Consider the following 15,726-nt stretch of genomic DNA (forward strand, 5'->3'; position numbering starts at 1 on the left):
TAGCAGAAAGTGAATGAAGTGGTAAGTAGTATAGACAGACAAGATACCCAAAAGAGAATAAACTTTGATAAAAATGATTTATTCAGGTTTTTGTCAACTTTATACACATCATTTATAAATTATTACAGTATTGTCATTTTTGCTAATCTGGATAAAAAAAAAAGGTAAATATCAATGTAGTACTTTTATTGTAACTTACAATTGCACAGTTAATTATACAGAGGTTACAATGTTGAATAATATTTCTATTAAAATAAAATTATTTTGAATATTGATCGAGCACACAAACCTCACTGCAATATTCACTTAAATCAAATAAATGCGTTACCTAAACACATGGTAACCTAAACCATATTTAGTTTCTCTTCACATAAGCTATGTGAATATAGAGTTTTCTCATTAATTTTGATAAAGGAATAGCATTTGTGATTTAGCATTTATTTAGTACTGTATCTCAGTTTAGATCCAGCAGGATATGTGAATATAGCTAAAATTACATTTCGATAGGAAAATCATGATACTATCATGGCTCAATAAGAAGAAATATGGTTCCTTCCTTCTGCAAGTGTTATCAGTGCCAAGCTGTCATGGAAGCAGAATTAACACTTGTAAAATCTTCTTTCATTTGCATCTGCAGATTTTTGTCGGACATGACATCGATGGCTGTTGCTGCTAATGCTTTTCCTACATTCACAGCGCACTCGTGCGCCGCATCAGAGCCAGCAGCTTCTGCGAACGCCTCTGTATGATTCCTAGCAGATGTACCAATACTGAAAGTTGGAAGTATTGTCGGTATAACATGTGATACGTTTCCTACGTCCGTAGATCCAACAGGAATCTGAAGCTCTTCGCAGTTGCGGGTAAACGAAATTCCATATTTCTCTGCATTTTTCTCATATAGTTTAGCAAGTGTTGGGTTTGAGGTAAGGTTTGAATATGGCTTTTCTTGAAAGTTAAACTCAATTTCACATCCAGTGGCTTTCGCCGCAGCCACAAAAGCGCCATTGGCACGCTGTTGTAAAACGGCCATATCCACATGATCTTTAGCACGTAAATAAAACTCCATTTCAGTCTCTCCTGGTATGATGTTGGGCTTTACTCCACCTTTTGTTATTATGCCTGCAAATACAATATAAGAATATAAATGTAAACAAAGTACAGTAATCAGGGTTGGAGTAGAAATTTTAAGCGGAGCTCTCACCGGTACGTGTTTACTCTTCAGATCCCATCATGCAACCTTCTAAGAAGGTTGGCACGGAATACTCTTTGTTTGATTCTAAATAATGAAAATGTAACACAAGCAACAATTTCAACCTTGCTCGACTAAGAAATAAATTTACCATGAATTTGCATAAGTGGTTTTAGTTGCTGTCTTAACACCGAGATGTTGTTGTAACATAAGACTGCAGCATCTAAAGCATTACGACCTTCCCACGGATGAGCCGAAGCGTGGGCCTGTTTGCCTTTATACGTCACACACAATCGCATAATTGTAAGCATCAACGGGGTGCTTATATCCGAAGTGTAGGGTTGTGCACTAACAGCAAAGTCTATATCTTCAAAGAATTTCTTTTTTATGGCGTCGACTTTTCCACCATTTCCCTCATGACCGGGACATCCTAAAACAGATACCTGTAAGTTAAGTATTATACAGATTTTTTAAACGTTATTTAATTATCATTTTTAATTTTAAAATATTGTTTTCTAATCTATTGTGAATTGAAAACAATATTTAAATTACTGTATATCATTAGAAAGAAAATAGTGCGACTATTTGACCAATAAAGTTTATCGCAAAAAATAGCTTGATTTCATGAGGAACGTCATTGCACAATGCATGATGAGAAGGGTTTGGGCAATAACGCTACTGTATAACAACTTTATATACTGGTGGTGGTGCTATTGCTCCCAATTTCTTCCCATATCATGCATCGCTCACGCTATTTGGAATAACCTTTATGTTTTGTATTCTACTAATAATAATTTACTAAGCCTATATGGCTTTTCATAAAAGATTTAATTAAAAATGATTGATTATAATTTAAAATAGTGAATTATATAAATAAGACCTTACCTTTCCCTTTGTTTCCCCCCTTTCGATTGAACTCTTAATCACGATCGCTGCAGCTAAACCGGATTCTGTAACAAGATTCCTACCGGAGGCATGACCAATTTCTGGAAGGGCATCATATTCAACCATCACACAGGCGTGCGAAGACCCCTTATCCCCGCCGCCGCCTCCGCTCTCGCGGCGGTCAGTGGTGGTACCGAAGCTTGCTCGGAAGCCTGTCGGATGTAAATAGCTTTCTTCTACGTGAAAACCATTGTTCTTTAAAAAGTCAGTTATTATTTTATGAGCATATTTTTCTTCATATCCTAGCTCAGGATTTTTCCAAATTTCCTTGGAAATTTGTCGCAATTCCTCCATTTTTTCGACGATAATTTCCATCACGTATAATAATTAGGAAATTCCAAACACAACACATGCCGATTTTGACATTTTAAAGTGCACGTGACCTATAATATGGGAAGCCAAAGAGGTAAAAACAAGTGTATGGTGTGGTACATGTCCCGATGGTGGTACGGAAGTATCCGTGTGGAATTAGTTGGACCTCATAGAGAAGAGATATTAAACCTCTATATTCCATGGTTAGTTTTTCCCCAATAATCTCCTTGATTGCCATATGAAATAATTCATTAGGAAGCTACTATTTAATTTCATACACAAACAAACTATTCTAATTAATTAGTAATACTAGGCTGGCTCCTTAAACATTTCTTTATAATAATTTATTGGCACTGTACTTTTTATCAGAGTGGCACAGTTCAACTTCAGGTGCGTCCAACGAAACAAAACAACAAAATATATAAAAAAAAGAAGAAAAATACAAAAATGAAAAAAAACATTCCTGCTAAAAAAACAAAAGACTACGTAACAACAAGTTATAACTAATACTAATAAAGACTATATAATACAAAATAAATAAAAAAATAATAAGATAAGATATTAATCAATACTAAATAAATATAAAATAAATGAAGAATGCACAACAATTGAGAATAAATATTTTATATAGGCCTATGCAACTTTTTTATGCGCTACTGGCATATTTAAACAAACTCCATATTGTGAATTCAATATAGTTTTTAGGCACGAACACATGAACTGGAAAAAACTATATATTAAGTTCACATACAAGTTACAAAGTTTGCTATTCGGATCTATAAAGTAAGTATGCTTGGTGGTGGTGTACTATGGAATTCATATGACCACCAAAGTATGCGTAACATATAGTCAGGGAGACTATGTAATCCCGTGGGATTTTTATGAATAGAAGATCCCACCTATTTAGATATGTTGAATACAATCCAAACAACAGGAAAAAACATGTTGACAACGTTGGAAGGGTGGCAGAGGCCCGCCATCTTGAATTTCAAAATGGCGGCCATTGAAATTTAAAGTGTTCATATCTTGGTAACCACAGACTGTAGAGACTTGTTTTTGGTCTCAAATTGTTCATAATATACAACTTCATATTAGCTCTAATGGAACATTTCCCGCCAAAATGACCGGAAAGGCCATATCTGACCGTTGACCCTAATTGACCGGAAATGTTATATCTCCATAACCAGTGGACGTAAACACTTGATTTTGATCTTAAATTGTTCACAACATACTACTTTCTATTTACTCTAATGAAATATTTTCCGAAATAATAACCGGAAATGCAATTATTAACCTTTGACCCTAATTCAGTGGAATTTTTCATATTTTCATTACTGTTTGACATTAAACAATCCTGGTCTGAAATTGTTCAGAACATGCATATTTACAGTTGTGCTAATGAATCAAGTATACATATCCATTATACTGTATCTAATAAGGAAAAGGAAACCATGGCAGTTGATTAAACTTTTAGCCAATCACAATCAAGCATCAAGCAGTGTGAACTGCCAATTGGAGTCTTCATCTTAAAGTTACCGAAACATTTATACCATATTTCGCCGCACATGACAGATTAAATTACTCTCAGTTAATCCCTGCGTACCTGTCATATAAGAGAGCATCAGATACAGAAATATGGATAGAATTCAACGATGGCAACTGGGTGGTAGATAAAAATTCATTGCCATTTTGTACTATTGTTCCAGATCATGTCTCATCAAGTACTTGGTGGGCTAACGGGTATTTCGTTAAACCCTTTTGCACGCACACAGTTTTTTCTAGTGGCTCTTGCTCTCGCTGACCTCGCTAAAGAAGCTGAGACAATGACTTTTCTTCTCAGTAGACATTTATCAATATCAAAGCATGATGATAATAGTAATACAACAGATCTCCAAGCAAAAAACATAACGGACCTGACATGAACAATCAACAAATTCACAAATCCTTTCACAGACAGATGTGATCAGTTGATCAATATTGTCACTAAACCCATTATGCCCACCCACACATCCAGCATGATGTCAATAACAGAACGAAAATTAGACAAGAATGCTTTTGTGACAGAGAGGATTACCACAAATGAAAAAAAAACCTGTGGTGCTGCAATGAAAAAACTGAAATTGTGGTCTTCAAGTGGGATGAAAACCCAGACTAAGATTGAAAACAAGCTTATAGAACTCAAGGAAGACCTGGCGCTGTTTGCTCGTTAACTAGTTGTATCCAAGTTGAGGGACCTCAGACAAGCCGTTGGTACAGTTTTTTGTTGTCCCAAGAGCTTTATTTGCAGCAGATGGTTCACTGTTTCCTACAATGTCGAAGAGTGACTTGATGACGATTCTTGAAAAGCTACCAAAAACGATAGAAGTCGCTCACGAAACAAATGACTCAACAGAAGAAAAAGTTGTCAGGAACTATAAATGAGTATGTATTGTCGATGCTATGGCTTATTTGCAATTACTAAGTAAACTAGAGAATATTGAAACATGCTTGGATCTATCAGAACATTCATTGAACGACACTGGCAGAAGTATGGTAAAATAACTATGATGAGGTGCATTTGGTATGTGACCGCTATGATACTGGAGAATCACTCAAGGCTTCAAACAGCGCGAGACGGCTAGGTGGCAATAAAGCTGTAGCTTACCACATTACAGATTCAGCTTCAACCGGTACAATCAGTAGGCAACGTCTTCTTGCTTATGTATCAACGAAAGATGAACTTGCGACGTATTTAGCTGAAAAGATATTTGATCATGTGGAAGAAAATAAAAGCATCTTGTAGTTTGCCTGGCGAAACAAAGCGAAGGCTACACATAGGGAAGTAAGCAACCTTGCAAGTAGTCAGGTGGAAGCTGATACCAAACACATTTTGCATTCCGTTGATGCAACAACGAATGGTGCTACCACACTAGATATATACTCACCTGACATTGACATACTTGTACTAGCCATCAGACGATACCCCATTATATGTCAAAATACAAACTTTGTTACAGGCACTGGCAAAACCCGCAGGACAATTCTATTGGCGCAATCCACAGAACACTGTTTGAGTCCAAAGCAGCAGTCCTTCCAGGACTGCATGCTTTCTCAGGTGCAGATATTACTCGTAGATTTTCTGGGAAAGGCAAAACTACATTCTGGAAGGTTTTGGAGGAACTACATCCAACTGCCATGAAATTATTAGGAACAACAAATGAACTATCTAAAGCATCATTTGTGTGTAAGCTCTATATACGAAACACAGATTAAAAAAATGTTGCTGATGTTAGGTGGTGGCTTTGTAAGAAGAAACAAGACCAATCAAAGGATTTTCCTCCAACGCTGGGTGCATTGCGGCCTGCCATTTTAAAGGCACACTATCAGGCTATAATATGGAACAACGATGTCATTGCTAATCCAACTATACCAGAGCCTCAAGATTTTGGTTGGAATATTGTAGATGGCCATTATAAAGCTGTTATGACATCTTTGCCTCCAGCACTCCAGGGTGTTATCGACCACTGTGCAAAAACAGGATGCACAACCAACCAATCCAAGTGCAAAAAAAAAAACGGTTTAAACTGCACATACCTTTGCAGTTGCTGTGACAATTAGGAATTATGTGACAACCAAGAGCAGGCAAGTCTCATTGATGATGAGGATGATGATGACACTGATGATGAACTGCTGTATTAAACTTTATACCGTAAAACAATTTAGTCCATAAAATAATTGATTTACTGTACACTTTTGAAGCAAAATGACTCAAAAAGACAATTAACAACAGAACTATGCTCTAAATAGTTTGATATCAAGATCAAGTAACTATGTCAACAGTACGGTATGGAGATGAACAAATCCAGATAACTAGGGTCAAATGTCAGTAATTGTATTTTCGGTCATTATTTTTGGAAAGTTTTCATTAGAGCAAATAGAAAGTTGTATGATATGAACATTTTGGAACCAAAATGAAGTATGTCTACCCGTTGTGGAGATATGAAACTTCCATTCATAGGGTCAAAGGTCAGAAATAGCAATTTCTGTCACTTTTTTGGGTAAAGGCGCCATTAGAGCTGATATAAAGTTTTATATTACGAACAATTTGAGGCCACAATCAAGTCGCTACGTCCACCAGTTAAGGAGATACAAAACTTCCGGTCAGTTAGGGCTAAAGGTCAGAAAAGCCATTTCCGGTCATTTTGGGGGTAAATGTTCCATTAGAACTGATATAAAGTTTTATATTATGAACAATTTGAGACCAAAAGCAAGTCTCTACAGTCTGTGGTTACCAAGATATGAACACTTAGAGTTTCAATGGCGGCCATTTTGAAATTCAAGATGGCGGGCCTCTGCCACCCTTCCAACGTTGTCAACATGTGTTTTCTTGTTACTTGGGTTGTACTCAACATGTCTAGATAGGTGGTATTTTCTATTCATAAAAATCGCACGGGACTTTATTATTCGACATAGTCTCCCTGACTAATATACGACGTCACACGGAAAAGGGAAATGACGAATAATGGGGGCGGTATACAAAAGTAAAAAGTCCACATAAAATTATCCGCACAGAAATTAAATTGCTTATGATAAAACAATTCTTTATATCGTTTTTTTATCATTTTAATAATTAAATTTACAATACATTTATAAATTGTAGGAGTAGATATAGGATCATAGCGCAGCCCCGTAACAATGAGAGAATTATTTTATTTAACGCGTAAGAATAAACTTGAGTGTTATAAAAACTACCAACCATGTTGGATGTGACGTCAGTCTGCATTCACTCAGCCTCTTTCGCAAGACAGTCAAAATGCCGAAAACAGCACAAGAACAAGCCGTCTCCTTTGTAAAAGATCTTGCAGCCGGTGGTATAGCCGCTGCTATCTCAAAAACAGCTGTAGCCCCAATTGAAAGAGTAAAGTTGCTTCTTCAGGTAATTTGGTTGAATTATCATTTTTTTTTAACTAGTAAAAACCGATGTAAAATTCTACAAACCGGCACCGATCCGGTCAGCATGTATGGATTAATGGTTGACTGATGCATTGTGGGAAGGCCGGTAGCGAGTTCGTGCTTAAATCTAACGGAGTAAACTAGCAATAACCGAGGTTATAGACATATTAAACAGTCAAATTTACATTCTACTATGATTAAATAAGTATAAAATATGTGTATAATCTTATGTGTATCAAAACTGTACAAAAATAAAAAACACTCATCTAAATATTCAAGATTCATTCATTTCTCTCTAGGCCAGGCTCTACCAATATACACATTCCATTCATTTCCTTTTTAGTAGTATTACTATTACAACCATACTATTTAGTTTAGTTGGGTTAGTTTAGTTGTTGGATAAGTTTAGGTGGGGTGTCCCCAGGCCTACAACAAATCCAATCAGTTTTTAAATGTACAGATTAACCTATTATTGACTACTACTACTACTTTGACAACCAACAAGTTTTAGTCTAATCTTCAGATTTTATAACCGAGTTTTATTTGTTTATTTCAGGTTCAGGCAGCCTCCAAGCAGATTACCGCTGACCAACAATACAAAGGTATCGTCGATTGTTTTTCACGTGTTGCTAAAGAGCAAGGCTTTTTCTCATTATGGAGGGGTAACTTGGCCAACGTCATCAGATACTTCCCAACACAAGCTCTTAATTTCGCCTTCAAAGACAAATACAAGCAGATTTTCCTCAATAATGTGGACAAGAAAACACAATTTTTCAGGTTCTTTGTCGGTAATTTAGCGTCTGGTGGTGCTGCTGGTGCAACCTCGCTGTGCTTTGTGTACCCTCTTGATTTCGCCCGTACACGTTTAGCTGCTGACGTCGGAAAAGGGGCAAGCCGTGAATTCACTGGTCTAGGCAACTGTCTTGCATCTATATACAAGTCTGATGGGTACCTCGGTCTTTACAGAGGTTTCTCTGTGTCTGTACAAGGTATCATTATCTACCGTGCAGCATACTTCGGGTTCTACGACACGGCTAAAGGCATGATCCCGTACAAGCTTAACATCTTCTTCTCATGGATGGTAGCACAGTGCGTCACCACAGCTTCAGGTATTATCTCGTATCCATTCGACACCGTCAGACGTCGTATGATGATGCAGTCTGGTCGCAAGGACGTCATGTACAAGAACACCATCGATTGCTGGAGGAAGATTGCTCAACAAGAAGGTGGCAAAGCTTTCTTCAAGGGTGCTCTATCCAATGTTCTCCGTGGTACCGGAGGAGCACTTGTATTAGTTCTTTACGATGAAATTAAAGCTCTTATAGTTTAGGCACCTTGTATATGATGTGCATAATTTGCATAGGAATTATTCAAATATTGAAATTCGTAATATAGGAGTGTATCACTTCATGTAAAATTTAAAACCTCTATCACACTAGATCTTTCAAAATTGCTAAAATATCAAACAATTTTGAAAGATCTCTCCCATCGATTGGATTTTTAACCCAATGAGTGATGTGCATAAATTATGTTTGCAGTAAATTTGTTCACTTTCTTAGTAATTAAAAATGTTCGTTTGGGAGAACCATCATGTAATAACTGAAATGTTTCTGAAATTAATCTTGTTACTGTATTAAATAAATAAAAATAAATAGTCCAGAATAGTAATATTTATTTCTGTATTGTGAATATGTATGGACATCTTCTTCTGTATACTAATAATTACAGATTTTTTACGTGAACGTTCACACAGAGTACTGGTTAAATCAATGGAATAAATATTGTGCATAAAGGTTAAACTTTGCAGTTTTTATATTTGCTATTTTCCACGACATGCCGAGTAGATTTTGGACAAGACGACGACGTTGCTTATCACTTAGAATTGATTGAATTTTCTTCAGTATATTTTGGGGCTGTAGACAAAGGAGACTAAACTGACCGGAACGTGTATTCCGTCCACACTTTACAACATCAGGGCCCCCAAAAATGCACTACTGTATTGTCTGCACCTCACCCTGTAATGTTCTGGTATGGTATTCGTGAACCAGTCCATAAAAATATACTGTTGTATACTGTAAAACAGGTCTTTGACAGAAATGAGTAGTTTCTGACCGATTTCCTCACTTCCTGTACCTAATAAATCACTGAAGGACGAATGTACAGTGCAAACACTGCTTCCATTTTTGTTTAATCTGGCTACTTTAAATTCATTAATTTCCCCTGTAAAGGTGTGATGTGCCCAAATTTGGTAGTGACATGACATCATCATGTCCATATATCATTTTTTGTCACATACAGTGTAGACAACAGCCTTCATACAAAAAAAACCCCATAATACTCTTGTATTCACAACACTTTATTGGTAACTTATAGTATGTTATTCTGTACATCCTGGCCCTAGAGCTTTTAATTTGCGAGGACCAACTTTGGTTATGCTAACTCATTGTGCACAAGCTATGACATTGGGATGTTATTCCGTGTAAATAACAGTACATTATTTAAAAATCTTGTCTGCCAGCAACAGTGTTTTGCTTCGTATTGCTTTGACATTTCTTCTTTCTCAATCTACAAAAAACAACTATCAAACTATTTTTAAGTGATGTGCCCAAATATGGTAGTGATATACTCAAATATGGTAGTGGTATCATATGACATCATCATATCCATGTGGGCACCTAACAAAGTTTGATAGTGTAGACAGAGCTTTATGGTTTCCATCTGCATCTTTAATGATGTTTCTAGGCTACTTATCTCAAGGGCAAACATCATTCGTGCCAATGGCTGTATATAGTATATACTGGTCATCGGGAAATACCACATATGTGTACAAATTATCCCCAAACTTATGGAAGCCATGTTCTCTGGTTTTCCATGATACTGGAGAGTCCATAAAACCATGCACAGACATTGCTATCCAAGGAATATCTGTGTTTGTGACAAATAGTGATCTGTGGATGAACAAAGGAGTTATCATTTTAACATAAGACAATAAAATAACCTCTTCTACCTAAAATCAAATTTATTTATTTTTTTAAATATATATAAGCGAATTCATTCACTATTTTAAAGGTGGCAATCCTGTTCACAAGACAAACATATACACAAGATGCTCTACATAAACAAAGTCTTATTACAAGTCTTTGGGAGTTCTTGTTATGGATTGTTTTTAGAAAAAAAGGACTTAAACCCGGAACTCTTGGATTGGTAACCAACTCCACTTTAAATCAAATATGTCATTGTAGTTTACCTGAGAGACTTAAGCATCGTGCTGACTGATTTTGATGCTATAAACCCCTTCCAACATGCACAGATTGTGGATGAGACATGGCGACTAGGCTCAGGATGGTGGTATGTGTTTAAAAAACTATCTGCTTCCCCAGAACTGGAAACAAAACAAGCTTATTTTTATTTATGCAACAATTTATTTTATATAGCTGGGAAATGACTTGAAAATAATGCATAATTTACATTAGTCCTAGGGAGTGGCATAACAGCTATGGAGCTTAAAGTGCCCCAGAGCATAAGCAGCCTCAGTGTAATTGCCTAGCATTGGAGGGCCCCTTAGGAGTGCTAAACCCAGCGCATTACGTCATTAGTCCTAGGTCATCGCAAACCTAAAGCTCTCTAATATGTCGTAGTAGAGGGTCTAATTAAATATTCATTCGGCCATCTAAAAATTGTGCATCGGTTCTACAGCCATGTTTTTATGTGTACAGTATATATTATATACAAATTAGCAGAGCTTTCGGGCAACACTAGCCCTTATCAGTGCAAGTGAGAGTGTTTTAACCTTTCTGTTTTGAACCTGACCTGGAATCTGGTTGTCCTGGCAATGGTATTCCTTAACAATGCGCGTCTCCTGTTGATCCTATAATGGTCTATTCATCTATACATGCTTTTTAATTTTTTTAAATTTATTTATTAAGTAGCTTTTAGTGGGCCTCCTATCACAATCCCCTTGGAGTTTCCTGCAGGTCCTTTTCATCTTTACATTTTTAACTCCTTTTTGTTATGTGTATTGTTTTGATGAATAAAGAGATTGGTTTACATGACAGGGCTGGCACCTACCATTGACATTTACAGGCAATGGCTCCGATCCATTCATGAATTTCAGCAGCATTATGAATCCATGTGTCTTTATCTGTGGCGGTGGCAGCATGCAATGGGTGCATACAAAGAGAATCTGTTGATATAACAGGCACTTGAAGATTCTTGAGGGATGTTGTTTCATGCTGGACTGACAGTGATTGAACTGTGTAATCTTTGAAGTATTTCTCTAGTAAGTCTGTCTGGTTAAAATCTAAATAGAAAGAAATGTTTGTAAATTATATTTTATAGATCTGCTATATTACACACTTTTAATTTTTTGATTTTAGATGCAAAACTGAAAGATGTACAGTATGAAATAAAAGTGGGTTGCTTCCACGAAAGAGAAAAAAAGGAAATGTTTGTAGCAATAATGCACTTGTCAATTGTATGACCCACGGGAGAGGTGCGTCATTTGTCTGATGTGCATCATACCTTATGAATACCCCTACGTCAAAGAAGTTACTTGCCTTTAGGTGACAATGAAGGACCCATTTTCACACATTGTTACTATGTTGTTCATGATATGGTGGGTGGTAAAGTGATGGACGTATATTGGGTCATACAATTGACAAGTGCATAAAAGTGTGGACTTTGACTGATGTGGAAGAAGGCACCTGACTATTTAGATGTCAGTGTTTGTGTTTATTCTTAATTTCCTATCCTTATGATGTTGGGTCTTATGGTAAATTAATTTGCTTTTGCCTAACTACAGTACTTAGTAAAATGTTATTTCACAAAAAATAGATGGAATATGGAAAAGGTAAATGGTTGATATGAGCAGGAAGCTTGTAGAGGACCTAAATTTAAATACAGTAAAGGACCCAATACATCGTCCCCTTAATAGAGGTGTCTACTGAATAGGGTTGACTGTAGTGTTAAAAAATATTTCCCCTAGTTCGTTTTCACAGAAAAGTGTCCCCTTAATAAGAGTGTCCCAAAGGAGTGGTTCTACTGTACTTTACCTTTTGGTTGCCATGTAACCATGAAAGTAAAGACAAGATCCAGTCTGTCTTTAAAACACCACTGCACATGCTCATAGTTCTTCTTTCCTTCTTGAAACGATGGATTTAATAAGTCAATTTCAATAACTGTATTGTCAAATAAAAATAATGAATTTAGTAAATATTTGTTTAGCATTCCTCATTTTGAAAACAAAAATATAGGAAATCAATTCTTCAAAATATGTTGAAAGTTTTTGAGAGTTTTTCAGCCTTGTTACTCAATAGTTGGGGGTCAATTTAAGGTTAACCTGGATTTGACGAATCCCATGTTTTACGTACGCCTTTCGGTCCCATACCGTACGTAAAATCAAGGTTCTACTGTATGTATAAGAAACAAATTCCATTGTTAATGTTACATACTGAATCTTGTAGGTTTCCTTCTCTCATCAAACACAGAAGATCTTCCAACAATGCCAAGTTCTTCGTAAATATCTTTAGACACAGACAACACAAGTTTACCTGAAAAAAAAAAAACTTAAATTCATATAAACATGCAAAATATTAAACCATTATTATAGGGATTTAAAGTGATTCTTTAAAACTATCTTAATATTTGATTTAATTTATTTTGAAACAAATGCAGATACGAACAAAAAATGCAATCATTTGTATAGTACCATTAACAACCCTCTAAATCCTCCAAAGGGGATTTACATCCTGAGGGGTCCCCTTAATTGGGGTTCACACTTGAAAACGTTGTGGAGTTTAAGGAGTACTAATACTGTACCTGTTGGCAATACAGCAGCTACATTGTCTGTGTCAATCTTTGTGTTATAGGAAAGTGCACTGAAATAACCTAGAGAAAAAAAACATATTTACATTAGGTCTGAAAGAATTGCTATGCTGACCGACCCAAAATTGTGTGATTTTTTTGTGGTTGAAATTACATTTGTATGAATGAATTTTCTATAACATCCCCCTCTATGTTTTTATACAAGAATCATAAATATGGTCTTATTACAAAACTTGTTACAATACTTTTAATCTATGGAAACATTTTGAATAATAATTGAATTATTATTATTACCTTTTCTGTGAAATGTATCTACAAATAATGCTTTAACTAACTCCGAAATTGGTACATCATGTACAACAAAGTATTGATGACTGTCAGAAACACTGGAAATGACAGATTCTGGTATCTTTGAGCAGTTTGGAACAAGTAAATCTACCTGAAAAGAAACAAGATTTTGTTCAATTTCTAAATGATAATTAATAAAATAATCTATTCTATCTAGACATACCATAGGCATGACATATGTTCAGTGACACAATGCAATTGCATAGGGCAAACCCTGATTTAGCTCTCCTTAGGGACTAGACTCTCCAATGCTGGGTAGTTGCATTGGACTGATCATGCTCTGGGCTTCTTGATCTCTGGGCCCCTGGGTTTAGCCAGCAGTGAGTGCTCATAGCCGTTATGTCACTGCATATGATTTCAATTATACCAAGATATCACAGGCTTTTTATAATAATACTAATATTATTAATTACTAGCCCTATAATATAATTATTAATAAATATAGTACTATCAGTAATAGTAGGCATCTACTACTTTACTACTAACTAGGCCTATCATATGACATATCCTACCCACCGTACCCGTAATTATTATCATAAATTATGTAAATTAAAATAAAATACTTAATTAATTACATTCCTAGCAAAGTATTTGGCTACTCAAGATGGTTCAGTTACCTAAACATTTTAAATGCAGTCCAAGCCAGGTTATACATAATAATACTTAAAATTCACTAAATTGTTTGCTAGGCCTAGGCCTATATGCCTACGCGAGTATACAGTGTGAACGTGCCCAGAACATAAGGCCACATACACGTGGAGCTTTAATCACAAACTGTGTAGCTAAGTGAAGTAGTGATGTGACCTACTTTATGTCTTAATAAAGTACACTTACTGAATAGTTAAAATAGTGATCTGATATAATTTGCTCGTGTCTTGATTTTTCATCGCGAAATGAAGATGACTCAATAATTAATTTGTTACTTGGTACAGGAAAATTCATCTTTCCCACTCTCTCTCTATTTTTCGTAATGATTTCTGACATTTGAACTCTACCTTTATTGTTGTCTGTGATTGGTGGAATCAACAAACTTTTTTTCTGAGTTAAGTTCCTTCTACTAGCTTTCTTTTCGTCGACGGCAGAGAGAAAGAGGTAGAGTTTTATCGATGCGACGCCCCGAATGCTATTTATACAGTAAATTTCGTACGTAGCCCATGCAAAAATAAAAAGGAAATTCTCAGGATTGGAAGAATGCGCACGTCATAACCACGTGTGGGGACGACGTTCATCCACCACACACACACATCCACCACCACCCCATCCACCACCACAAAGGGGCGCGCGTAATTCTTAGTCATTTTATTATTCATACGCGCGCACACAAGCCCATGCGCAACATGTCATTGCCATGTTTTAAACCAAACATTTTAAAACCCATAGGATCGGAGGAGAGAGGATACTACTAGAGAAAATGTTAGTATTGTAGTAATATAATTATTATACTTTATAATGAAATGGATGTGTACATACAGTAAGAAAATTAATGAATAAGTCGCCTCCGCGGCGGTTATATAGGCTAGGTGTAGGCCTATTTACTTATCATGAGTTGTGTATAATAATTTTTTTTTTTTAAGTGAAATGAATGAGGAAATAAGATTCGTGCATTCCGGCAATCTACGATACCAACACCAGCAGACATACCAGCAGCACCAGCACCACCACATGGCGCATATACCACCACCCCTTAACTACTACTATCACAGCCTACCATACCGGAGTTTTTCTAGATATAGGCCTAGGACTAGTCATCAAATAGGCCTAGGGGGCCCGGGTCAATCAATTACAATGCGCCCCATCTCCAGCCAATTCTACCAACAACGTCCAGAGGGACATTTTAAAGTAATCTCAAATGTATATGATAGACCAAGGAACGCTGCTGCTGGTGGTATGACAAACAACGTTTTACAAACGACGCCCTCTCAGACAGCAGCAACACATACAGAAGGATCTTGCCAACCAATACCGGTTATTGAAGGGATTCCTCGACAGGCATGCGAAAAAATAAATGGTAGGCTTTATGCATGAAATGAATATAAATTTGATGCGCGGCGTTTGGTCCCATTTTGATACAGAATGCAAGCGCGTTTAATTACCCCTGGATGGAAGTAAAAATCTTCACTCATTTCCGCCACCACCATCATTGATAATCCCGCAAACGCACCCCCCTAACTTCAGCA

The 15,726-nt window shown here is 36.4% G+C and overlaps 3 protein-coding genes across 3 annotated transcripts; 1 reads left to right on the forward strand and 2 right to left on the reverse strand.

Moving 5' to 3' along the window:
* Nucleotides 1-73: 73 nt before the first annotated feature.
* On the reverse strand, nt 74-2,652 carry LOC144849876 (peptidase M20 domain-containing protein 2-like). Its single transcript, XM_078706971.1, has 3 exons — nt 2,075-2,652; nt 1,341-1,632; nt 74-1,119 (listed from the first exon to the last, which is right to left on the reverse strand). Exons 1-3 carry the CDS (start codon nt 2,447-2,449, stop codon nt 572-574), a joined length of 1,215 nt encoding a protein of 404 aa, XP_078563097.1. The 5' UTR covers nt 2,450-2,652; the 3' UTR covers nt 74-571.
* Nucleotides 2,653-7,197: 4,545 nt separating this feature from the next.
* Nucleotides 7,198-9,046, forward strand: LOC144851149 (ADP/ATP translocase 2-like). The gene is made up of 2 exons (XM_078708708.1): nt 7,198-7,361; nt 7,935-9,046. Exons 1-2 carry the CDS (start codon nt 7,239-7,241, stop codon nt 8,706-8,708), a joined length of 897 nt encoding a protein of 298 aa, XP_078564834.1. The 5' UTR covers nt 7,198-7,238; the 3' UTR covers nt 8,709-9,046.
* A 396-nt stretch (nt 9,047-9,442) lies between these two features.
* Nucleotides 9,443-14,511, reverse strand: LOC144851147 (ribonuclease P protein subunit p40-like). The gene is made up of 8 exons (XM_078708706.1): nt 14,384-14,511; nt 13,496-13,640; nt 13,196-13,264; nt 12,829-12,927; nt 12,430-12,555; nt 11,447-11,678; nt 10,626-10,760; nt 9,443-10,326 (listed from the first exon to the last, which is right to left on the reverse strand). The coding sequence occupies exons 1-8, from the start codon at nt 14,489-14,491 to the stop codon at nt 10,131-10,133; spliced, it is 1,110 nt and encodes a 369-aa protein (XP_078564832.1). The 5' UTR covers nt 14,492-14,511; the 3' UTR covers nt 9,443-10,130.
* Between the last annotated feature and the right edge of the window lie 1,215 nt (nt 14,512-15,726).

This window comes from Antedon bifida, chromosome 8 (genome assembly GCF_963402885.1).
Source record: "Antedon bifida chromosome 8, ecAntBifi1.1, whole genome shotgun sequence".
Taxonomy (NCBI): domain Eukaryota; kingdom Metazoa; phylum Echinodermata; class Crinoidea; order Comatulida; family Antedonidae; genus Antedon; species Antedon bifida.

Bases quoted from the DNA above. Each gene is read 5' to 3' on its own strand.
- LOC144849876 (XM_078706971.1), bottom strand. From the start codon at position 2,449: ATGGAAATTATCGTCGAAAAAATGGAGGAATTGCGACAAATTTCCAAG. The intron at 1,633-2,074 runs GTAAGGTCTTAT...CTTAACTTACAG, and splicing joins GGGGGGAAACAAAGGGAAAG to GTATCTGTTTTAGGATGTCC. The intron at 1,120-1,340 runs GTAAATTTATTT...TTGTATTTGCAG, and splicing joins ACCACTTATGCAAATTCATG to GCATAATAACAAAAGGTGGA.
- LOC144851149 (XM_078708708.1), top strand. From the start codon at position 7,239: ATGCCGAAAACAGCACAAGAACAAGCCGTCTCCTTTGTAAAAGATCTT. The intron at 7,362-7,934 runs GTAATTTGGTTG...TGTTTATTTCAG, and splicing joins GAGTAAAGTTGCTTCTTCAG to GTTCAGGCAGCCTCCAAGCA.
- LOC144851147 (XM_078708706.1), bottom strand. From the start codon at position 14,491: ATGAATTTTCCTGTACCAAGTAACAAATTAATTATTGAGTCATCTTCA. The intron at 12,928-13,195 runs GTACAGTATTAG...TTTTTTTTTCAG, and splicing joins AGCTGCTGTATTGCCAACAG to GTAAACTTGTGTTGTCTGTG. The intron at 11,679-12,429 runs GTAAAGTACAGT...CTTTCTATTTAG, and splicing joins GGTTACATGGCAACCAAAAG to ATTTTAACCAGACAGACTTA.